Source organism: Glycine soja, chromosome 6 (genome assembly GCF_004193775.1).
Source record: "Glycine soja cultivar W05 chromosome 6, ASM419377v2, whole genome shotgun sequence".
NCBI classification, from domain to species: Eukaryota; Viridiplantae; Streptophyta; class Magnoliopsida; order Fabales; family Fabaceae; genus Glycine; species Glycine soja.
In genome coordinates, this window is record NC_041007.1 from 19,810,897 (window position 1) to 19,837,051 (window position 26,155).

Below are 26,155 nucleotides of genomic sequence, written 5' to 3' on the forward strand. Positions count from 1 at the left end.
ATCACTATAACCAAACACTTCTCCTTCTATATTCTTCTGACTGTAAGGATATAAAATGTCAAGATCCAATGTTCCTTTCACATACCTCAGAATCCTCTTTGCTGCCAAGAAGTGAGGTGTCTTTGGTTTCTCCATAAACCTACTTATCAACCCAACACAATAGGCAATATCAGGTCTGGTGTTACATAGGTACCTCAATGAGCCTACAATTTGCTTGTACAAGGTAGGATCAACTTCTTTCTCATCCCCATCTATTTGCAACTTAATTCCAGTTTCAGTTGGTGTGATAACAGAATTGCAATCCATCATATTGAACCTCTTTAAGATGTCTTCTGCATACTTCTTTTGATGCATGAAAATCCCTTTACTGGTAGAAACAAATTCAATACCCAGGAAGTATGATAGTTCACCAAGATCAGACATCTCAAATTCTTCCATTATTCTTCCTTTGAACACTCTTATATCTTCTTTACTACTGCCAGTCACTAGCAAATCATCTACATAGAGACATATTATCAAAAACTCACCAGAATTTGTGTTTCTAACATAAACTTCATGCTCAGTAGTGCACTTGGTGAAATTCTGCTGGACTAGGAAGCTATCAATTTTCATATTCCAGGCTCTAGGAGCCTGCTTAAGGCCATATAATGCCTTATTCAACTTGTAGACTTTATCTTCTTGTCCTGCAACTACATAACCAGGTGGTTGAGTTATGTAGACTTCTTCTTCTAGTGGCCCATTCAAAAATGCTGACTTCATATCCAGTTGATATAGAGACCAGTTTCTATTGCAAGCAGCTGCCACAATGAGCCTAACAGTTTCAAGTCTTGCAACTGGAGCAAAAACCTCATTGTAATCCAAGCCATGTTTTTGCAGAAATCCCCTTGCTACTAATCTTGCCTTATACTTGGACACATCTCCATTAGGCTTTACTTTAGTCTTATAGACCCACTTCACATCAATTGGTCTTTTTCCTTGAGGCAAATGGACTAAATCTTAGGTCTGATTCTTCTCAATTGATCTCAATTCTTCTTCCATAGCTGCTCTCCAATGTGAACTTTGTGAGGCTTCATCATGACTCATTGGTTCTGATTCAACAAGTAGAGCAAAGTGCACAAAATCCCCTTCTACAATGATTGTTGTATCAGGATACAATTCATAATCTCTAAGTGTTTGTGGTACTTGTCTCTCTCTTTGTGACCTTCTGAGTTGCTCTCGACATGATGGTACATCCTCTTCACTTTGTTTGTCTACAAGGTTCACAATCACCTTTCTTTCACCATTGTCAACAACATTTATTTCCCAATTCCAACCCTTTGTTTCATCTATCAAGACATCTCTACTAATCACAACCTTCCTCATTCTAGGATCATACAGCTTGTAGGCACCAGTTGGATGATATCCAATGAGTATCATTGGTTCAGCCTTGTCATCAAGTTTCTTTCTGTTCTGCTCAGGCACATGCCTAAAACACAGTGAACCAAATATTCTGAAATGACTCATACTAGGCTTCTTTTCTGACCATGCTTCTTCAGGTGTGTATCCCTGCAATCTCTTAGTGAAACACCTGTTCAGAATATACACAGCAGTAAAAGTTGTCTTTCCCCATAAATAATGAGGCATTCCCTTTCCTTTCATCATGCTCCTAGCCATGTTCAAAATGGTTTTGTTTCTTCTCTCAACAACACCATTATGTTGAGGTGTATAGGGAGATGTCACTTCATGAATTATCCCCTCTTCATCACAAAATACTTGAAATTCATGTGAGTTATACTCACCACCTCCATCTGTTCTAAACACTTTGATTACCTTATCACTTTGCTTTTCACTCAACAACTTAAACTTCTTAAAAATGTTAAACACTTCACTTTTCTGCTTAATGAAATAGATCCACATTTTTCTAGTAAATTCATCAATGAATGACACAAAGTAATTGTTACCTCCTAGGGATTTTACTTCAAGAGGACCACACACATCAGAATAGATCACTTCAAGCTTTCTTTTGGATTTGATTGGAATTTCTGACTTGAAAGAATTCCTTGGTTGCTTTGACACACAACACTCAACACATAATTGTTTTGGTATCTCAATTTGGGAAAGACCATGAACCATTTTCTTACTTTTCAATTCACTTAAACTCCTGAAATTTAGATGACCAAACCTATGATGCCACATCCAGCTTTCATCACTTATAGAAGCAGCCAAGCATTGAAATTCTGCAATCTGAATTCCAATCTTGAATGTTCTGTTTCTTGACAAAGAAGCCTTTAGGATCAGCCTCCTCTTGCTATCAAATATCTTCATTTGATTGTCCTCCATTTGCATTTAGTAGCCCTTTTCTAGCAACTGTCCCAAACTCAGCAAATTATTCTTCATATTGGGAACATATAGCACATCATTGATAAATGAGTGTTGTCCATCCTTCCTCTGAATCATCACCTTTCCAATGCCTTCTGTAGTTACAGAGCTGTTATCTGCAAACTTGATCTTGCTCTTCACCTTATCATCAATGTTTACAAACCACTCTCTATGTCCAGTCATGTGATTGGAACAGCCTGTGTCAAGATACCACAAATTAACATTGTCTTCTTCTGAGTTTGTTGTTGCCATTAGTAACACTTTATCAGAGTCAAAATCCTCATCTTGTGTCAATTGAGCCTCATCTGCATTTCTTGGAACCCTTTTATTTCTGCATTCATCTGCAAAATGTCCCCATTTTTTTATAGCTATAACACTGAATCCCTTTCTTGTTGAATTTCTTCTTACCCACTTTGTGATTCCCTCCACCTTTCTTGTCTGTTTCTTCATTCTGGTTATGATTTTCAGAACTGCTGGAGCCCTCACTTGACCCCTTCCACTTATTGTTCTTCCACTTTCCCTTTCCCTTCTTATTCTTGCCACCATCATAGTTGTTCCCTTTGGTTGTTTGGGCTTGCATAGCTTGCTCAACTGATCTTTGTGAATTTCTTTCATTGAGCCTCATCTCTTGAGCTTCAAGAATTCCTTGCAGTTCTTCAATCTTCATCTCTTCAAGATTCTGGCCTTGCTCAATTGCCACCACTATATGATCAAATCTTAGTGTCAAGGTTCTTAATACCTTGTTAATGATCCCCAAGTCTGATTGCTTGTCACCATAAGCATTAATTTGATTTGTAATTGCCAAGATTCGAGAAAAGAACTCACCAATGCTTTCTTGATCACTCATCTGTAGAAGTTCATACTGCCTTCTCAAGGTCTGCAACTTCACCTTCTTGAGTTTGCTATCCCCTGCATAGGATTTCTCTAGAGTATCCCATGCCTTCTTTGCAGTATCAGCAGATCTAATTTTTTGAAAATTATCTGCATCTACACACTGATGAATAATGAACAACGCCTTTGCATCTTTTTTCATCAAATCACGGTGAGTCACCTTCTGTGCATCAGTTGGGTTCCTGTCAAGTTCTTGAACCCCTTCTTGCACCACTTCTGTCACATCTTGAAATCGAAAGATTACGTTCATCTGAGCACACCAATCATCATAGTTCTTGCCTTTGAGAACAGGCATGGATGCTGAAAAATTTCCATTCGAGGAAGCCATCTCAATTTCAGTATCCAAGGATCTTGAACCTCTGCTCTGAATACCAGTTGTTGGAACAAAGAAGCTCTTCACACACACTCACACTATGCACTCACTCACTTTATGTTAGAGAATAAGAGAAGATGAATGAATTGATTGAGAAAATAGAGGGAACTTAGAATTCTTAATAAAACTTTTGCACTCTCATATTTCTCATTCATGATTACTACTATTTTATACACACTGCACATGTAGTTATAACTACCTTCATAGCTGTCAAATTAACTAACTCCTAACTCCTAACTAACTAACTGAATTACAACATACATCAACAGCCTTTGCTCTGTTACGGCTTCGCAACTATGGAAACTATTTTGGCGTTTCAATACATGTGTGCTTTAAACACCTGTTATCATATAAAAGGTTGTCCAAATACCAGAAATTGGTATGTCGTTCTTCATATAACACCAATATAAAGTCATCAAAATAGTCTAAGTTAATTGGTGAGTGTAGACATATTACTTAGTAATACTCACGAGCCATTGAAGGCAAAAGCTAATGACATTAGGCATGTAATTCTTAACATGCCCTACAATAATGCATATCAAAATGAAAAGCTTGACATGGGTGTCTCTTATATCAAAGGAAAATCAACGGCATGTTCTCAATATATGCGGGATGGCATCAATGGTACATATAACATGCTCATCAAATTGAATTATATATAATAGTAATAATTTTTTTCTTATATATGACAAGCCAAATCCTCAACATGTGAGTGTTTAAATGACAAGTTAACTATGCCCCATACAAGTTGTAATGTTGCTCATGGCATGTTCACATGGCAAAATCAGTTCCAAATATAGGTGTGCCAGGTAAACTGCCTTACCTCCAAACATTTATATATAATGGCATAAAATGATGTGGTAACATGGTGATATAATATGACATGATATAATATCTATTCATGCTCAAGATGACATTTAAAACTCATGCACACTCTTGTAAAAAACTGTTAAGGGTTGTGCCTTTTGTATGAAGGTATTTATTTACTCTAGGATTTATGCTTTTAGCAATATAGCATGCACACGTTAAGCTTCATGTGTCCTTATGTCATGCACACGTTAACTTTTTCCAAGTCAATTCTAATTTTCATTTTAGCACATACTCCCTCCGGTTTCGATTATAAGCAAAAAAAAACAATTACTTCACACTTATTAAAAAAAATAGTTAACTTTATTAAATTGTATTATTTCCAATTAAAAATAAATATTTTCTCTAAATTATCCTTCATTCGAACTTAATATCAATCATAAAAAAAATCTTTGGCCTTATTAAGTGAAGGGTATTTTGAAGATAGAGTCATTTAAACAAGGCATAGGTAATTGAGATTTGTTGTAAACAAAAAGTACTTGAGATTTGCTTATATTTGAGACCAAAAAATGAGAAACTTTTGTTGCTTATGTTCAAGACCGGAGGCAGTATATGGTAATACTTAGGAGGCAATTAAGTTCAAATAAAAGATTAGATAAAATATTGTGCCATGGCACAAAGAGGAATAACATGGCATCTTTAGTGTGAACACTTTAGCATGGATGATCTAAAGGTTGCTACAAAAAGAAAAGGTGCAATACCTTTAAACCGTAGTATTTGTAAGTTTTAGTATGCTATAATACCTTATGATGGCCTCGTGATGTGTCCAGAGATGGAACAAAAATTAAATTTATGGTGTGAATTGTTGCAAGAGCATTACCTCTTTCATACCCTATATGTAAAACAAATTGTTTGGAAAGTAGTGGTGCCTAATACCATTGTCGGTTGGTTTCTCCAAGAGTGAACAAGATCTAGGCTTGTTGCTTTGTGCATTCCTATTTTAATGCATCATCATAATATTTCACAAAAACATATCCAGATCGTGCTTTACACTGATGATGATTTTGGATTAATTAACAACTACGAAAGTGTTGATTAAATCTCCACAAACTCCTTGAATTGAGTTTTTCTTGTATTGTTTGGAAATTAGATTGGTTTGGTCGGGTAAAGTTTTATTGGGTCCTACTGTGGGCGCAAAATGTCCCCACCAAATTTGGTAGAACCTCCTCATGGGTTGTTCCTCCGTGAGCTCCTCCACGAATGGTGGTGGGATGTACCTATGAAGACACTCCAACTATAACAACCTTGATTGGTGACATATTGACAACTCACAACCTACGATACTTCATACAGTGACACTTTATTCAACTTCCTTGTTGGTCAGAATCCTCTATAGGTAGCCCTTACCAAGACCTCGATAGTCTATTTCGATTGTTTTTAGGATCAATGACTCCCCTCACAAATCAACACAAGACTTTTCAATGTGTTTTGTCCTCCCTCACAAAATTTTCTAGAAACTTCCTAAAAGATCACTCATCTCATAACTACTCCAAACCAAACACGCTTAGTTATGGAATTCTTAAGTGATGAGCTACCAAAAAGTATATGCATCTTGTTGGTTTATTTAGTACCAATTAATCCATTTAAGTCATCCTTAATTCTATAATCTCATACCATGTAACACCCTGGATGAATCACATCAGAATGAGAAGGATCTAAAGGTTGTGTAGGCATGACATACAAGAATTAATTGGTATTGCCTATACCAAAAAGATGCATATACTTATCAGTAATCCATCACTTAAAATTTTTATAGTTAAGCATGCTTGGCTTGGAGTAGTTATGAGATAAGTGACCTTCTGGGAAGTTTTTTGGGAAGCGTGTGAGTGAGGACAAAACACGATGAAAAGTTTCATGTTAGTTTGTAGAAATAATCATTGATCCTGAAAGCAGTCGATATAGATTGTCGAGATCTCGAAAAAGGCTACCTATGGAGGGTTTTGAGTGGTGGATGGTTCTGACCAACAAGGAAGTTGGGTGAGTATTACCAATGAAGTGGTGTAGAGTGTCAGTCGTTAAGACGTCATCAATTAGGGACTTTACAAATGGTACTAAAGTAAACCTCTCTCCTAATATGATGTGGTTCAAGGATGACCTAGGCAAAAGTTGGTGGGCATGTAGCACCCTAAACAAATCACATCGGAATAAGAGGGATCCAAAGGTTGTGTAGGTATGAGACTGTACAATTAAGGATGACTTAAAAGAATCAATTGGCATGATCTATACCAATAATATGCATTTACTTTTCGGTAGCCCATCAGTTAAGAACTCCACAATTAAGTGTGTTTGGCTTGGAGTAGTTATGGGAAGAGTGACCTTTTGGAAAGTTTCCCGAAAAGCATGTGAGTGAAGATAAAATGCGCTAAAAAGTCTTGTGTTGGTTTGTAGGGACAATCATTGATCCTGAAAGTAGTTGAAATAGATTGTTAAGGTCTCAAAAAAGGATACCTATGGAGGATTCTGACCAACAAGGAAGTTGAGTGAAGTGTTACTGTGTGAAGTATCGTAGAGTGTGAGCCATCGAGACATCGCCAATCATAAGCATTACACCAATGCTAAAGTTAGTGATGCAGAGGTATGAGTAGGTATTAATAGTTAATTAGAGTAAAGTCGGTTACCTGGAACCTTGTGACCCCTTTTATAGTGGTGAAATTAAGTTCAAAGGCTTAATTTCCCGAATTAGATATTATAAGTGAGATAAGATTATATCTTAGCTCCATAGGCTTAATTCCCCTAATTAGATATTTTAAGTAAGATAATATTGAATCTTATCTTATGTGATAATTCCATGTCGGATCTTACCTTAATCTTTCTCTTGATAATCAAAAAAGATAGATTTTCCATCTTTCCTTATTATCAATCAAGACTATTGGAGTATAATAAGAGATCTACTCAGTTGGGCACTGAGTATGAAGGCTTGTCGAGTCTGAGTAATATAGTAGGAAAGGTGAAATTGCTAGGCATTGAGTCAAAGTCCTCGAAGGAGTGATACTTTATTTGCATTGTCTACTTGAACGATTAGGTATGCTTGCCTAAAATAGTCCAACATCCCCGAGGAAGAACAAAAAACCTACTTCTGAAGAACAACTAGAAGTATATCCTAATCCTTTAGTTAAAGCAGAACCAAAAACAACAAGGGGGTAGAAGAATAATCTTGCGAGAAAACGTTGGTATGGCAAATTAAAAAATTACTAAAGATCAAGATAAACTAAATAAGAAGGGAAAATTTTGTAAGAAAATAATAGAGAACTTACTAAGTAGAGAGAATGAATTCTTTTAATAGTTTAATACTACTATTCTGCTTGTGATTACTCTTGATGCTAAGCCATTTCTAGAATCCAACTTTCCACCACTACACTTTACCGGGTCATCTAGAAGTTCTTCTTTTTTTTGAAAAAAAATAGAATTATATATACATATATATATATATATATATATATATATATATATCAAAAAAGTATATGTATAAGATATACTTATATAGATATTACATGAAAGACCAACCCGAAAGAAAACATAGACAACCTATTATGGTTATACCTATTATTATATAGATACGCAAATACATCATCAATACATCAAACCCAACCCCCACAAACAAATCAATGATTTAGTGTAATAATCATTGGATTACAAGGCAAGCTCATATGTTTACACTAAATTGATTATATGAAAAAAAATGAAGTATCATCATTCTTTTTAATCCAAAGCGATGATAGGAAAAGAACTTGTAGTATCATATCCATATCAAAATTAGCAATCCCTAAAATTGTTGCATCACATCCCTTCGATATACTCCACATAGTTGCACACCATATCACATACAACCAATCCCTCTTTGATTTCTCCAAAATCCTTGTTTGATGTTGCAAAAAGTGTGCAATCACAGATTGAGGTATAGTAGTTGAGATATCAATCCAACTATAAATTGTATTCCAAATGGTAGTTGTTGCCCTAGATGTAATGAACACATGGAGGAGGATTCTTCTTCATCGTTGCACCATGGACATTGATATTGCATCTCATGAAGTTGTATATTTCTCCTTCTTAGATTTAATTTAGTAGGCAACCTATCCATCACAAGTCTCCATACGAAATATTGAACTTTCTTTGGTACTTTGAGATTCCACACTACTGAAAATATGTTTGTTGGCTGAGATACACTCCTTGAGCTAAACATTGCACCATAGGTGGACTTAGCAATATATTTCTCACTACTATTTGCCAGCCTCACTCACTCATCAGTCCCAACACCTTTGATATATTATGCATTGACTTCACCCATTAATTGTTGTAGTTGTACCTTTTCCTATTAAAAACATTGTCTATGCCACTCCAAATTCCAACACCATTTATTATCCACCATGTCGCCAACTTGATGAATATAGGTAGATTGTTGAGCCATAATTAGGAACAACCTTGGATAATTCACCACCAAGCTCTCAACCCAAACCACATATCTAGCCAAAACCTAGTTTGAGACCCATTACCAACCTTCCACTCACACAAACTCTCAAACCAATTGGTTTGATTCCCACTCCCACACACCCCTTTCAAATCCCTCCACCAAATAGATTGATGGGAACTAACTCTTTCCTCATCAAGATTTGACCAACCCCCATATTTAGATGTAAGGACCATACCCCACAAGGAATCACTTTGGTGAAAGAGATTCCACTTCTACTTAGCAAGGAGTGACTCATTAAAAATCTCAATATTTTTAACTGCTAACCCACCATGAGACTTTGGCCTACACAATTTTCCTAGCTGACCCAAGGAATTTTTCTCACTCCCTCCTCACCACCCCACAAAAATTTCTTTGTATGCTCACCAATCTAGAAGCACCTTTTGTTAAGATCCCTTTTTGATTGATGACACAAAAGGGAGAATAATGTAGGAGTAGGAGTAGGAGTGGGAAAGTTAAGGAATCTTAGGAATTTTATGAGCATAACCCTATTGTATTATTCTTATCATGTTTTGAATTTTAAAATTATCAATGAATATTTTTTTTCCAGTTTCTCTTATCTCAGTGTTATGAAGTCTTACACATGCTTGATATTGATTTATCATGAACATAACAATAGGTATACATCGAATGGGAGTATTCCATTAACAAATTTAAAGAGCATCTGTTAACGGGGGGTATTAATTATTGTTATATCTTTATGATCCTAAGAGTTTGCAAACTTAATTTTTTCTTTAAAAGTTTATCATCATAAAAAAGGGAGAGAATGTTCAAGCATAATCCTTTTTGAACCAAGATATTTTAATGACAACAAACTTTTAAGAAACAAATTTGAAGTCCTTTAGACTTGTGTTACTAGTGGTTTGCCTTGAATGCTCGAGTTTAGATAGGAATTATTTCAGAAACATGAAAAAGATGTGAAGCAATGGCCTACAGTGAAGGTTTTCTAAGCTTGGGACCTATCCAAATTCAAAAAAATAGTATACTAGAAGCAAAAGAGCAATAATATTTTTTTGTAGCCAAATGTTAGTTTGTTATAATGTTATTTTTTGTTAGTAGATGAGATTGAACTTGTGATCTTTCCCTTCTTCCCTTCTTTTTTAACCACTCAACCCACCTTATATCTCCTATAAAAGAGCAATCATGTTCTCTATGTCAAAATGTAGATATAAAAAGTTATATATGACTAGAAACATGATTCTAGAGGTAGCTTTAGTCAACGAGTAGATATCAGAAGCCACATATGACTAAGGGATCATTAGAAGAAGCAATGCAGAACAAAAGACCAAAGATAAAGGAGTCTACATTGTTTAGAAGCACACACTAGAGATCATAAAGGACTATACCATGTAGTAGTGTAGTGAGGAATTACATTTAAGGTAACAAGCTCTCCACAAGACATGAATGATGTTAGAGAATAAAGTTTGTCATCATCTACAAGTCCTAGTCAAAGCAAGATATTTAGAAGACATGAGAAGTGTTCCTAAGAAAGGCCAGTTATTTGAAGAAAGGATACGATTTGCAATACACAAAAGACTCGCTTCTTTGGAGTAGCAAACTCATGACTAAGCTGAAGAAAGAAGAAGTCATGAGAGCCACTAACATAAGAGGAACCAACAGGCTACAAATTCAATTTTTAAATGGTGCAAGTTATCATCAACCTAAGGAAGAAGGATGCGTCAATTGTTTGACAAAGACAACACACAATGAATCTCCTTGGCCTTCAAGCCTTTTAAGAAATCAACAATGATCATCTACAAGCTTTATATATATAAGGAACAACAATTGCTTAAGCTCATTGCTAGGAAGGAAAATGAAATAGAGAAGATAAGATCAAGAAGTTGAGTTGTATAGACATAGCTAAATAGAGAAGATAAGATCAAGAAGTTGAGTTGTATAGACATATCTTTAGCTTCTGATGATGGTCTTCTTTAGACTAAACACTCTAAGACTTAAAGTCAAAATCTATTCAGCCATAGAGTGTTTGTAAATACCTACTTTAGAGAAGTATTACTAATGAAAGCTTCTTAAAGGTGTCTTAGGAACATGTCCTTAAACAAAATTTTTTACGGTAGGAAAACCTTAGAAGAATAATTAAGGGGATTGTTGTTTTTGAAGGTTGAGAAAATACAACAAGTGTTGTGAGTCAAGTAACATTTGCTAATTTAGGGTTGAAGCTTGAAAAGAGTTTTAGAAAAAAAAACTTGGATAACATCTATAAAAACTTAAAGAAAATTGAGGAGGAGCATACAAAGACTTAAAGAATACTAGGATGAAGTTCAAAGAGATTTTTCAAAAGAATACTTAATTAAAACTTAAAAAAGATGAGATTTTTCAAAAGAATACTTAATTAAAACTTAAAAAAGATATTTGAAAAAAAATACTTAGGTGAACTTGTAAAGGTTTAGACCGGAAAAGTCCATTGAGGCTTGAGGAGAAAATGTGGGGGCAATTATAAATTTTTGTATGTTTTTTTCCTTATTTGATGCTTCTTGTGCATGTGTTTGCTTTTATATTTATGGAGATCAATTAGACCGGAAAACTCACGTTCTCACCCATATCAATTATGTTCATTTGTTAGTAAAACAAGTCAAATCCCTCTCTCAAAGGAAAAAAAAAAAGTTTCATTGAAAATGATTTGTTTGCTTTTCCGGAATTGCAACAATAATAACATTCATTAATGCCAAAAATCAAAAAGCAATAGCAGTAATAGTATTGATTGGGTTGGGTGCAGATCTCGCGATATAATGTCGGCGTGGGCGAGACGAGACGAGGGTGCCAAACGAAATCACTCACCCTCTTCTGGGAAAGCCCTCAATGAAGGGTCACCACGTATCCCAGCCGAACATCTGGCCTGTGGGCCCCACGCACTGCCTCGGCATTTATTGGTTCGTTTTAGTGAGACGCACCCAAGAAATAAATTAAATTAAAAATTAAAAATTAAAAAATAAACCCTCTCACGGACGCCCTCCTCATAACCCTCTTCTTAATCTTAACTACGGTCCTGTAACGACGTCGTACGGCTCGTGCTCTTTCTCCCTCGACCCGAGCCGAACAACAACAAAACAAAACAACCGTGAAAACAACACAGAAAACCTTCATTGTTTCTCTCTCTCACATTAGCATTCTCTCTCCTACTTTCGCTTTTGCGACGCGTTTGATTCTCTCTTATAATACATTTCTCCACTCGCGCTCTCTTACTCGCCGGCGATCGTTTCAGATCAATCGCCGACGCTGTCCAATCCACTCGCTCTCCGGCGCATTCAGTTGCATTCAAAACGCGAGGATCTCGCCGTTTCGGGTAATGCGCCTCGAAATTCTGGAATCGGGAGCCTCGCGGCGGGTTTGGATCTGGAATTGGGGGAGGGGGAATTGAATCCAATTGAACCGTTAGGGTTTGGGGCGCGGGTGAGGGGGGTTGCATTTATGAAGGAAGCGGTGTTGTTAGGAGATAAGAAGAGCGAGAGGAAAAGAGGAGGAGGGAGGGTGGTTTGGGAAGGGTTGATGATGATGGGGTTGAAGGGACAAAGTAATAATAATAACAACAGTAAGTTAAAGAATTCGGTTGTAGTTTCTTCGGCGAGGTCTTCGAGGATGAAACTGTGGATGATACGCGCCACCACATCGGTGTTACTGTGGACCTGCGTCGTTCAGTTAACGGCGTTGGGGGATATGTGGGGCCCGCGTGTCCTCAAAGGGTGGCCGTCGTGTTTCACGCACGGCGAATCCGCCGTGCTCATTGAGTTGCCGTCTGCCACCACGCCTAGAGTGCTCCCACCCAAGAGTCAGTGATAAATGATAATTGATATTCGTTCGTCGTTTTGATCCCTTTGTTCGCGCGTTTTGATCGATTTGTTTACGTATTTTTTTTATGGTTGTATTTGGCAGGGGTTTATAAGAATAACGGTTACTTGATGGTGTCGTGCAATGGAGGACTCAACCAAATGAGGGCTGCGGTGAGTGGTAGTTGTTGGTTAGTACATGCGTTTGCCGTTTTTTTTTTAATTTGAATTTTTGCTCATTTGGTTTTTTTTTTTTTTACAGATATGTGACATGGTGGCGATTGCAAGGTATTTAAACGTGACGCTTATAGTGCCGGAATTGGATAAAGCGTCCTTTTGGGCTGACCCCAGGTTAGTTTCTAATTCCGTTTTGGTGTATGTTGTTATAGCAAAATGTTGTGGGAGGTGTAGTGTAATAGGTTTAAGGTGTGTTTGTGTTTGTTTTCTCTTGTCACTTTTTGGTTTTAAAGTCTGTTTTCTTGAACAATTTCTCATTCGAAATATTCTGAAAGTTGTTTCCAAAACAAGTGCTTTAGAAACCAAAAATTAAAAAAACAGTTTGGGGGATGTTTTCTCATCTTTTCAATTCCACACTCTGCTTTGTACCTTGTTCCATCATCCACCAGTTTATATCTACCCATGTTTATTTTTTAAGTAACTCTTCAATGAATTTTATTACTTGTGTATCAGTGAGTTCCAAGATATCTTTGATGTGGACCATTTTATTACATCCTTGAGGGATGAGGTGCGGATATTGAAAGAGTTGCCTCCTAGACTCAAGACGAGAGTGGAAAATGGTTTCCTTTACAGCATGCCACCGATTAGTTGGTCTGACATATCATACTATAAGAACCAGGTCAGTTTTTATAATTCTTGGGGTTACAGGTTGAAAAGTTTGAACATGCTTTATCGTATCTAAATTTCGTAATTGTACGCATGTTGACTATGCTGTTTCTGGTTTCTCGTTTGCTGATTAAAAAGTATATGGCATGGTTATTGTTTCAGATTCTACCTTTGATACAAAAGTACAAAGTTGTTCATTTAAATCGAACAGATGCCCGGCTGGCCAATAATGACCAACCTTTGGAGATTCAGCGGCTGCGTTGCAGAGTCAATTTTAGTGCTCTTAGATTTACTTCTCAGATTGAGGAGTTAGGCAAAAGGGTGATCAAGCTTCTGAGGCAAAATGGCCCATTTTTGGTACTTCATCTGAGGTATGAGATGGACATGCTGGCATTTTCTGGCTGTACACAAGGTTGCAACAATGATGAAGTGGAAGAATTGACAAGGATGAGGTGAGTGTTCTGCCTGCCTACTTCACTCGTTTCTTCGTTTTCAATTTTTTCAATGATCGTGGTGTTTGAAAGGAGTTTTGATATGAATCTTTTTTAAATTTCAATTTCCTGTGCTTTGGCAGATATGCTTATCCTTGGTGGAAAGAAAAAATAATTAATTCAGATTTGAAAAGAAAAGATGGTTTGTGTCCTTTAACACCGGAGGAGACTGCCCTCACACTTAGGGCCCTTGACATTGATCAAAACATTCAAATCTACATTGCAGCTGGGGAAATCTACGGTGGGGATAGGAGAATGGCAAGTCTTGCGAAGAACTATCCAAAATTGGTAACTAACTTTATCCTTAAGAAAACCTGCAAATTGTGATGTTTAATTTCCTCTTACTGTTTGCCTTCATGCTTTGTTGAAATAGGTCAGAAAGGAAACACTGTTGGAACCATCTGACCTTCAGTTCTTCCAAAATCATTCCTCTCAGATGGCAGCGTTGGATTACCTTGTCTCATTAGAGAGTGATATCTTTGTTCCTACATATGATGGAAATATGGCCAAAGTAGTTGAGGGTCATCGCAGGTAACGTTGTTTTTGGCTAATAGAAATGTTATTTGTGATTTACTCTCCCTGCTCCCTCCTACACTCTGATTAACAAATTCTTTGAATATTAATTTGTTTCTACCAGTAAACTTGTTTTAGTATATTTCTTCTATAGAAGATTTTTTATGCACAACAAATCTAGAACATTTTCCTAATTAAACAAATTTTTATCCACTTTTGATGGATGATCCGGCTGCTTTTGATAAGAGATGAGGTGCCAACATAGAAATTGCAGTTTCTACCATAGTTTGATTTAAGCACAATTCTACTTTACTCTGATTTTTTTCCCTCCATATTGTTATGAATTTTAAGTACTTAAGCGCCTAGTGAGTTGACATGTGTCCTCCAATTCTGCTACAGATATCTTGGGTTCAAGAAGACGATTTTATTGAACAGAAAGCTCCTAGTTGATTTGATAGATCAATACCATGATGGAATATTGAACTGGAACGAATTCTCTTCAGCTGTGAAGGAAGTTCATGCTGATCGCATGGGTGGTGCAACTAAGAGATTGGTGATGCCTGACAGGCCCAAAGAAGAGGATTATTTCTATGCCAATCCAGAGGAATGTTTAGAACTATCAGATGATATGTTGAGGAGTACGTGAGTGACACGTTTGGAAATAAGAGAATTTACTTGTGCCCTCTCCTAGTGCAAGTACTTGGTTTTCTACCACAGATGTTTAAGATGGGTCTCTACGCAGTTTAGCGAAGAGGATGACAGCTATTTGTATCACAGAGGCAGTCATATAGTGACTGTTAGAATGGGGAGGGGGGAATAGGATTTTTCATGAAAGCTCGAGAAGGTCAAGCAAGGTAGCCGAGGGATACTTTATATATATAATACGCAAATAATCCATCACCACATTCATGTATAGAAGCCACACCCTGCCATTACAGGGTCAGAGCAGATCAAACTGCATTGTACACGGAGGGATTCATATACAAATTTGGAATTCTGGAAGCTTTGTTCCTTGGTACCTCTCATTTTTTCCTTCTCTTCTAAATATAAAATATATATTATAAATTGTTTTTTTTTTTACCCACCCTTTACCACACCTTTTTATTTAACACGACCATTGTGATTTTGAGGATTACTTTCACTGTAAAATCTGTTTGTTCATGATTATTGCCTCCCCAAATTTCTTATTAGCTTTTGGTCATTATTATTAAGGGTAATGGTAGGTTGGACTTTTCTTTCCTTTGTGTTTTCTCTAATTTATATTCATTTATACTTGACAGAGTGTTATCTTATCCATCGACCATTATATGGCCCATAATTCGTAACTATAATTCATGATACAATAATATGATGATATTACATCAACTTAATTGCTTAAACAATGTCATCTTATCATCAACCACCAAAAAGTGCTGAACCAATAAACCCATTTGAACAGTGACTTGTCCTCCTGTAAGATCCTCTTTCTAACAAATGGTTTTGGATGGAACTTGACTTGTTTTATTGGTGGGTGCTTAACTGCTTATCTTACAATTAGGCAAATTGGATTTTATAAATCAAGTCTTTGTTCCTGAGTAAGACAGGTGACAAACACAACAATCAGAACCAGTCAAAAGTGGTCCACTTTGTTCTTAGGCTTATTATTCCATTAATACGTTGGAAAATGAAATGATGTGTGATTTGAGTTCCTATGGTCGTTGACGGAAAGAATATCCATCGTTAATACCTTTCAAAGTATAGCAGAAGTCAAGTTGATGATTGGTTTTAATATAAATTGTGAGATTCCGGGTTTCGGTTTTATATTCTATATGCGGCATATATACTGCATCCTCAAGTGTCACACACTTGTTTGTCTTGTGATTAAGTGCGTGTGTAGAAATAAGTTATTAACATGATGCAGAAATTAAAATTAATGGCATCTGCTGAGACGTGGAAATTCACCTCAGATGTGACTTGTTTGGATGAATATTGTTAAAATTGATTTTGAGTGATTTGTTTGAATATTTTTTTTTATTATAAAAGCAAGTTATTAATAAAATTCAGTATAATTTTTTTTTCAATATAAAGGTTATCTAAAACTGCTGCAAATCAGCATCAATTTCACTGTGTAAAACAAAAAATTATGTGAAAATTATGTAAAATCACATTAATTGATATTCTAATGTAATTTACAGTTAATGACAGTTAAAAGAAAATATTTTTCGAAGACCAAAGTGATATTTTCAAATTAGGAGGTGAACCAAATTATCCAATCTTTTGACGGATTTACAGGGTTTGAATATCAACTTTATGATATAATAATAAAAGTAATCTGATTTTATTAAGTTGACATTAATAAAAAAATGTCTGTACCAACCTACTTTTAAAACTCTTAATTGTTGTAAATCATTAGTGGGTAACTGACTACTAAATTAAGAGTGGCTAAAACGTCTTTATTTTAATTTTTTTTAGAGAGCCCGAGTGTCCCAAAATCGTTGAATTAGATATTAGTTTTGGTCACAATACGTGTGCAACCACTGTTGATCAAAAGAATTTTGTACATAAGAAAAATTAAATACATTATACTACTAAATAGATTAGTTTCCCTAGTATATAAATGTAGTGAGATCTTACGCAACTAAACAAACTCACTTTTATTTAGGTTCTGTTTAGAGCTTTACAATATTATGAAGCAATACTAATTACCCGTTGAAATATTAATATCACACGTGATTTGTTGTTCCAAGTTTATTTTTTTAAAATAGAAAAAAATTCATATTACCTTACTTTTAAAACTCATTTTTGTTGTAAATGACAATTAATTCACCTGAAAAAACTTGAAAAACTTTACAAATGTTAAATTAACTTATAAGATAAACTTTAAAATTAAAGGTTTTATTGAAGAAGATATTTCAGTTAATTTTTAACTTTTTTTGGTAGTTGAAAAACTCATTTGATTATTCACTAAGCAAGTTTTTTTTAATAGCTTTTAGTGTTTTTTTTAAATGTTATATTTTCTTTCACTTTTATCCTCAATATATTTTCTTTGTTACCTTTTTTAAATAAATCATATTTTTTTATCATTTTATATTTTTTAAATATTTCAACAACTAATTTTATCAAACACTTCTAATTTAATAAACTAATTTTTTTTTTTACTTTGAACTGCAAGTTAACTTTTCAATTTCTTGTTAACTTTTTAATTTTTAATTAATTTTTCAATTAATTTTGTTAAACATAAACAAAATGCTTTTGATGTGCCTCAACTTTTCCCTCCTAGATATTAGTATTTATAATGTTATATATTAATAGGTTTATTTTAGTTTCTCACAAGAAAAACCTGGTAATTGTTAAGAATTGTGAGTCTTATAATAATGATCAATATGCATATTAGGATAAAATTATTTTAACGAAGTTTTACAAAAAAAACATATTATTACAAGATTCATAATTATTTTTTAAATATTTATTTTAAAACTAGTATCAAAATACCAATCCTTTCCCCCTTTTATTGATATTGACAGACTGAGGGCCCCATAAATCTTGTATGTAGATATTTGACAGCAGTTTGTTGGTTAGTTTTATTAAGGGAGCGTAATGATGAACAATAAGATTTTTTTTTTGTTGACAGAATGAACAATAAGATTTATTCTTTGCATTGTTTACAAAATACTAGCTATATTTTTCGACCACTACTGCATAACTGACGAAAATGTACTCAGGGATTATGGGTTTCATTGATTTGAGTGGAAAATGTTTAATAAACATCTATTGTGTTATAAACACCTCTATAAACACCTAAGGAGATGAAAGAAAAAGAAAAAAAATATATAAGTATAATATAAATTATGATGTAATAGAAAGAAAAAGATATTAATAAAATGTTTAAAATAATAGAATATTTTTTATGATTATTCCATTTGAATATACACTGACTTGCTGTAATCTCTAGAAAAAATTATGGACATTTTTTAGGCTTGAAACCAAGCAAATACGGACATGGCCACAAATTAGAATGGAAATAGTGAATTATGGTTGTTAATTTACAGCAATAAACTTATCATAGAAATTATATCTGCGTTGAAAAGACGCTTTACCTTCAGAATAGGGAAGAGAAAAGTAATTCCGAAAGAGAGTGAGATGTGGACACATTTGTTTAGAATAGGAAATGCTTTTATATGTGGGGTAGAATTTTTTTTGGCTGAAAAGTTTATTAATGTACAAATAAAACAAAACAGGCGTGCAAAACAGAAAACGAGTTGTTTAAAAACCATATGCTATATAAATAGCAACTCTTATTTATGTGAGCAACGGTTAATGCTAGAACACACCCATTTTTACAAATACTTTGTCACTTTTTCTTTTCAACATAACAATGGAACTCTGATTAGAACCATTTTCTCATTGTGTGAAGATGTGGACATTGTGCAAAGTGCACTAAATTGGTGAGTTGTATGCTTCATCTTTTGCAGTAATAGTATTAATAGTGGACCACAACATCAAGGAATCTCCTAGAATTTCAATACCAAATTTGTCAAATGCCAAAGTGGCAGACAAGACAATATGAAACCAACATTTACGACCACCGAATAAGTAGATTAAGTAGTAAGAGGTAAAATTGTATAGTAGTACTATATCATACGTTATGTTATTTCACTTGTCTCGATCTAGGTCATAAAATCCTAGGAATATAACCGTGTTAAAACCATCCAGTAAGAAAAAAAATTACCATCTTTAATAATTTTATCTACCACGAGGGTAAATACTAAATAAAGTGGGTCAAATCTTTAATTATCATCTTTTGTAATTTTATCTTCTTTGAGTAGTTGAAGGATTGTTATCGTCCAATCAAGCTAAGTTTGGAGACAGAAGGCAACTAGCCTCCAACACAATCCAAAGAAATAAGCCAATCCCTACACATAATTTATTCCCTTACGCTGTAGGAATCTAGAAGATCATTGGTAATTGAGAGTATAATATGAAGGAGATCCCAAGAGAATCCTCATGAATTTTTCCACTTATTTTATTTAAATAATAGTTTGAACGATCCAAGAACCCACTTAGGAAAAAGGGGCCAGTAGTATCTTGAACATTGTTGTTATTTGACTTGTCATTGGTTACTTATGCTGGTAGTAGTAACATTGGGACAATTAATTTCTTTTGCACGAAATAAGGATCGGCAACAGTGTTCCTCTTAATTAGCTACGCTTGACAAGTGCCATTATGTAGTTGATTAATTAACCTATACTGAATTGCTATCACGTGTTGTGTCAAAAACTTTAGCTTAAAGGCATTGATTCTTGCTTAGAACTCGTCCTAATGTGCCAGGCAAGTGAGTGAAATCACAGTCTTTGTTACCAACGAGGCCTCTAATTAGTGCCATGTCCTTCGCTAGAAACTTATAAAGTTCTTTAGCTTTTAGTGATGACTTTGACATTTTAACTCTGGGATTTGGACTATCGACAACTGCAGCCGCTTTGTCAATGTGATTAGGTTCATTTTTATTTGTGTGTGCTTTTAATTAACTAATAAATTAATCGTTTCAACAGCTTTATTTTTATTTTCTAATCAATAGCAAACGTTCTACATTTTTTTGGTGAATTACATAGAGAACAAGGCTTAAAAAAGCCTCTAGGAAAAGAAACTTGCACTACATCAGCTAAAAGAGCATTTAAAATACAACGGAGTAAATTCAAACACCTAATATGGAGTTTGGGATTTCAAATCATGCTTTGCCGAGGCATCCGTAGTCTGGTTCGCTTCCCTCCAAACATGATTCCACATAATTTCTCCCTTATTATCACGCACCATCTGAATTTCTCTCGAAAATATGATAACAAGAATGCTAACTATTTTTCACACTTTATGTTGTGGGTAATTATTTTAATTTTTCTTTAGAATTTGTGTTCATAAATTATATAAATTGGTTTTAAAAATTAAAAAAAAAAGTTAATTTTTATGTAAACTTGGATGTTACAAGAACATATTTTGATCATAAAACAATGAGGAACAGCAAACATCATCTTGCCATAGCAAATATGTTTTTACTATTAGAATTAATGTCTCATGTGATAGGTATGTGACTTATGCGACGACTAATAAATAGATAATTAGTAATTAATAACTAAATTGTAATTGGGTTAAATAGGAGAAGTTTTTAGATGTAACTAGATGGGTGCAATGGTTAACACTCATTAATGTGAAATAAGACCCCATTTCTAACATAAAAGTGTTCTCTCTAATATCTAGTCATCACAAATGTAGAGAGACATAAAGAATAATCATAATAAGGGAGTGAAATCTTGTTTCTCTCCTCTCCCAAGGAATTAAAGCGCATCGGAGAGAAGTCTCACTATGAAAAAATGTACACATTATTTATTTATTATTCGTGAGAATCATAGGTTTTAAAATCGTACTTGATGCAATCCTACCCCCCAAGGGCACTGGATAGAAGACTCCAAGAAGATTGGGCCAAAGATGCAAGAGAAGACCCTAAGGTTCTCATGAGCTTTAGGGTAGATTTCGGGCCCATGGACTAAGTATGAGCCCATTTATCTTTGTACATATTAGATTAAAGTTTCATTAATTTTGGGCCGTATATTTAGGGCTCTATAATGTAGGTAGGGTACCCTAGAAATGTAGAATTTTCCAGCCCTTGTATTTTAGGGCATCTAGACTAGTTTTTGTTTTAAGGCTAGTTTTGTAATTTCACATGCATTAAGTGAATATTTGATTTGTGTGTTAAATAAATTTAATTGAATTGGGAGAAGCCCAATCTAATTAAATTTAAGAGGGGGAGGTGAGCATTTGCTTGCTACACCCCATTGCCACATCATATAGTCATATTTTGTGCATGTCCTTCATGCTTTACATGCCTCATGACACCTAAGTACACTTAGTGGACAATCTTGGACTTGATGTTGGATTAGTGGGTTAAACCATATCTGAAATTCACTAATCATAATTAGTGAAATTTTGGCTCCAAAATTTGACTCCACAAATTCAATTTCAAATTCAAGTAAAATTTGAATAGAAATTCAAATTTCCCTCCAATTTTTTGTGACACTTAGGCTATAAATAGAGGCTATGTGTGTGCATTTTTTTAACTTTGATCATTTGAAAATTAAACTTCATATTTCAGAGCTCTTTTAGAGCACAAAATTTCGTGCTCTTCTCTTCCTCTCCCTTCATTCATCTCCTTCTTCCTCCTAGCTCTTATTCATGGCCTCCTATGGTGGTAAGCTTCTTCTAGACTCATCTTCTCCTTGAAGTGGCATCTCCTCTCTCTCTTCCTTCTCAATTATGCTATCATTCATCTTCCAAGAAGCAAAGGCTTACATCATGTGGTATCAGAGCATCTTCATCTAGGTGATGTTCTTTTGCTTCCTCTATCTTTTTGTTTGGTGAATTCTCTTTAATTCCTTGTTCTTCATCTTATTCTCCATGTATATCCTCCATTGTCTTGTGTTTTGGTGTTGTTTAGAGTAGATTCAAAAAAAAAAAAACCGATTAAATCTTAGACCCACACTTGTTCTTGCATTTCTATGGTTCAAATTTTGTAGATCTACTCTTGAATCATGTTTTTGTGTTGATTTTAGGTTCTATCATTTTTCATTCATAATATTCTTGTGCTGAACCTTAGATCTAAATTTTCTTCCAAAATATTGATTAGAAAAAAAAACACAAAAATCTAAGTGTAAATCACTTAATCCATGTTGTCTTAGAGTCATGTTTAGTCATAGTAATTGTCACATTATGTTCTAAGTTTGTGTTGAATTTTTATTTTGTTGATTGAATTCTATATACATTTGTTCATGTATTCTTGTCATTCTTAGCCTATCTTTTGAATTTTGAGTTTAATTAATGCATGTTATTTAGTTCATAACATGTTCTAAATCAATTCCTAGAAGTAGTCTTGTTGTTGAACTTTTTTTTTTTGTTTTCTAAGTTTCCTACACGATGCCTATGATGAAGTTGAGTTGTGGTGCTGAGTTGTGGCTGGATTTGTGAATCAAAATAAGTCTTAAGCTCTCTTGAATTGTTTTATTCAAGATAATTGAGCATAAGAAAACACAAATTGTAACTATCCAAGCCTTAAGCAACATAAATACTACTCTTGATTTCTAAGTTGAAATCGCTGGTGCTGGTAGCTTGAACATACGAACTTGTATAAATTACTAGGAATTGGTCACTACGTGTTTTGAGTTGAAATTTTTACTGACTTTTCTAGACATCTGGAACAAAATTATGAAAAAAGAACCAAGTGATTTGGATTAAATGAAAAAATAAGAAAAATCACACAAGTTGACAGAAAAATTAGTGTTCAAGAAAAAAAAAGTGAAAGGGAAGTGTGCTTGTTGTTTTGGCTCAAAATTTGTTCTATAATTGGTGCCTATTTTATACCAATCCTAGTTCTGAAATTTCAATTGAAAATTATTATGAAAACAAGTGCCAAAACTAGAGATTTCTTGAGTCCTTTTTTTTTATACTTTTTTTACTTTACTCTAGAGCAATTCTAAGTTTCTGTTTGAGTCCTAGCTTGCTTTTATGTACTTTTCATTGCTTTAATTGTTGAAAAATCCCTGAAAATTTGCCTTGTTAAAACTCTATTGGTTTAGATTTCATTTAATTTTTTGGGTCTTTGGTTATTGCTTGTCTCTTTATTTCCTTGCTTGTGAGTTGCCATATAGGGAATTGGAAAGGAGGATTGGTGTCATCCCTTGAAGAATTTGAGTCAAGAAGCAAGGGGAAAACCACCTTAAGAGCTATTGGACTAAGAAGCACTCCAAATTGAATGAATCACCAAAGAGAGAACAACCACCAAAATTGAGGACCTTGTTGTAATTTTGTAATTGACAATTTACTTACTTTCATTGCTTTCAAATTTCGTAACAAAAAGGCCTTTCATTGGAAGTAAGTTGAGAGCCTCCAATAGGTCACCCTACTTCCATTTGTGTGTAATAATTTTAGGCAAATTTTCCTTAGAATTGTGAGTGTTTTGTTGGGAACCTTAAATGTGGTCATCCAAACACTCTTAGAATTCGCCTAGTTTACATTTCTTGCTTACTTTCATATCTTATTTCCTTTACCTTCCATTATCAAACCATCTAGAGAGCTTGCTTTTTACCAATTAGTTTTTACCTTATCTTTCACACCTCTTTTAGCGTTTATTTTGGCTAGTTTCAACCATAGTTTCTTTTACCTTTTGTTTTCAAACCCCCAACAAGAAAGAACCATAACTTAGGAACCAACATGAGTCTTCATTCTTCATCTAGTGTTAATGGTGAGGGTTCTACTCCTAAGGACCCCTTGTATAAGATATTAGATGAGTTGAGATCCCTTAAGTTGTAAGAAAAACAAGAGAGAAAAGAAAAAGGTAAAAAGCGAGTGGAAGAAATAAGTCAAGATGAAAGAAAGAAAATAAGAGAGGAAGAAAGAAGAAAAATAATGAAAGAAATGAAAAGAGAAAAGCATGTCTCCTATAGTAGTCATAACTCTTGCAAGAGCCTAAGTGAAGAACTTCGTGACTATTATGAAGGAAGACATAGGTCACATCTTAGACCTCACTCCCATAGGAGAGAAAATGAAAGAAAGCCTCAAGAGGCTAACATTAACCTCTCATACTTCCATGGGAAGGACAATGTAGAGGCTTACTTAGATTGGGAAATAAGGGTAGAGCAAAAACTTAAAAGAAAGTCTACTTTAAAATCTTATGGCTCTCATTCTTATCCAAATAAAGACCAAGGTCTAGGCATCTTAGGGGCAACACCTTCTAAGCCCAAAAATGATAAGGGGAAGACAATAGAAAAGAAATCTCCTAAGGCTAGTAGGCAAGAAAAGACTAGCTCTATAAAGTGCTTTAAATGTCTTGGAAGAGGACACATTACTTCTCAATGCCCCACCAAGAAAACCATGATTATGAGGATCCAAGACATTTACAGTAGCCAAGATGAGGCTACTACTTCACCTTGCTCTAGTGAAAGTGAAGAAGCAAAAGGGGAAGAATCTAGTGAAGAAATCTACCCCCAAGAAGAAGGACAACCTTTATTGGTTAAGGAGGAGTGTAAGGAGGTAAATGTCTCCTCCAAGAGGTTATCTAAGAAGGAAAGACATTTTGAAATAAAGACAAATATTAAAGAAATTTTCCCTCTTAGACAACCTCCACATTTTCTCCTTTGTAAAAAGATACTTGTTAGCATTGCCACACCTCTTGGGCTTGAGTTTATTCCTCAAGTAAAGGAGTTTTTGGATGAAGGTTTGGTTCGCAAGAGCTTAAATCCTTGTGCTTTGTTGGTGCCCAAAATAGGTATTATTAGGCACCAAATCCCTATGATAGGTGGTATGATGAATGTGTTGAGTGGTGCAACACTCTTTTGTAAAATCACTCATGCACCCAACATCTTCATGATTTGTGTACATAGGGACTCATTAGGTAGGTTTGTTCTTATTTTTTGTTTCAATGCAAACCTAGATGCTCATGTGGGACACCTTAGGTTTGTCGTAATTTTTTGTAGGAATAATCAACATGAAAATAAAGAAAAAGGTATGTTTTATTCCATTACTTTCCTTAACTTTTTAAATAGTGATCAAGGGCTTCCCATGGATCCTAAGAGAATAAAGGTCATTCCTGAGTGGCCTACTGATCGAGGTCGTACCCGAATCAAATAAACATTAAAAATGCAGTATCTAGGAAGTGATCCTAGGTCGTCTCCCAACGAGCAATGATCAACCAAACGTTCATAACAAATAGTAATAAAACAGTAACGAATTTGGGGGTTGTTTGTTTTTGTAAATTAAACAGCAAGTAAATTTGAATTAGAAAATATCAGAATTAAAACACATTGCTTCCCCTTGATTCACAAGCAAGTCTCTTATCCTAGGTTACGAGAATTTATCCTTTATCAGTTCAACCACTTAATCCAACCCTAAATTAAATTACTAAGCGAAATTTAACATAAGGCATTCATTATGTGATTAAGCAACACATACATCAATTAATCATGAACGATCATTAAGCATGAATGTAAATTAAGCGCAGAGACAATTAAGCAAGCACTAAGCATGCATGGATTAATAGCAACAAATACAGAGTAATTGGTGAAGAGGAAAAACTGATCAGAATTTAATAGTGATAATAGAACCTCAAAGAGAGTTGTGCTTGATCCTCAAGAGAAAATAACGCTGGAGACTTAGTCTTCCATTAATCAGTAGAAAACGAAGAAAACTAAAATTATTCTTCCAAAACGAAAAAGTGTCTAAAAGAAGAAGAGAAGCCTAAAACTAAAAACGAAAAAGGAGAGGGAGGGTCCTCAAACTAGAGCCTTGGTGCTGTTATATATTTTCAGCCTCAAAGCTTACAAATATGTTTTAAGTCCAAGCCCATAAATAAAATAAAATTTAGACAAGATAAGATAAGATTTGATAAAATAAAATCTAGATGAAATAAAATCTAAATAAGATAAGATAAGATAAGATCTAGATGAAATAATATATAGATTAGATAAAATTTAGATAAGATAAGATTTGATAAAATTGTCTGCTCTCTTCAAGTCCAAGCCCAATTCTGAATTCAAGCCCAATTGCTTATAATTCT

At 34.6% G+C, this 26,155-nt stretch overlaps 2 protein-coding genes across 2 annotated transcripts; one reads left to right on the forward strand and one right to left on the reverse strand.

Moving 5' to 3' along the window:
- Positions 1 to 2,325: 2,325 nt before the first annotated feature.
- On the reverse strand, positions 2,326 to 3,577 carry LOC114415953. Its single transcript, XM_028380818.1, has 2 exons — positions 2,767 to 3,577; positions 2,326 to 2,699 (listed from the first exon to the last, which is right to left on the reverse strand). The coding sequence occupies exons 1-2, from the start codon at positions 3,575 to 3,577 to the stop codon at positions 2,326 to 2,328; spliced, it is 1,185 nt and encodes a 394-aa protein (XP_028236619.1).
- An 8,350-nt stretch (positions 3,578 to 11,927) lies between these two features.
- Positions 11,928 to 15,767, forward strand: LOC114416647 (rhamnogalacturonan I rhamnosyltransferase 1-like). The gene is made up of 8 exons (XM_028381596.1): positions 11,928 to 12,738; positions 12,843 to 12,910; positions 12,999 to 13,087; positions 13,427 to 13,592; positions 13,742 to 14,031; positions 14,154 to 14,358; positions 14,444 to 14,601; positions 14,983 to 15,767. The coding sequence occupies exons 1-8, from the start codon at positions 12,381 to 12,383 to the stop codon at positions 15,227 to 15,229; spliced, it is 1,581 nt and encodes a 526-aa protein (XP_028237397.1). The 5' UTR covers positions 11,928 to 12,380; the 3' UTR covers positions 15,230 to 15,767.
- Positions 15,768 to 26,155: the final 10,388 nt, after the last annotated feature.

Coding starts and splice junctions, on each gene's coding strand:
- LOC114415953 (XM_028380818.1), bottom strand. CDS start 3,577: ATGGCTTCCTCGAATGGAAATTTTTCAGCATCCATGCCTGTTCTCAAA. Junction 2,700..2,766: donor TGGAGGGAATCACAAAGTGG/GTAAGAAGAAAT, acceptor GACATTTTGCAG/ATGAATGCAGAAATAAAAGG.
- LOC114416647 (XM_028381596.1), top strand. CDS start 12,381: ATGAAGGAAGCGGTGTTGTTAGGAGATAAGAAGAGCGAGAGGAAAAGA. Junction 13,088..13,426: donor TCCTTTTGGGCTGACCCCAG/GTTAGTTTCTAA, acceptor CTTGTGTATCAG/TGAGTTCCAAGATATCTTTG. Junction 13,593..13,741: donor TATCATACTATAAGAACCAG/GTCAGTTTTTAT, acceptor TTATTGTTTCAG/ATTCTACCTTTGATACAAAA.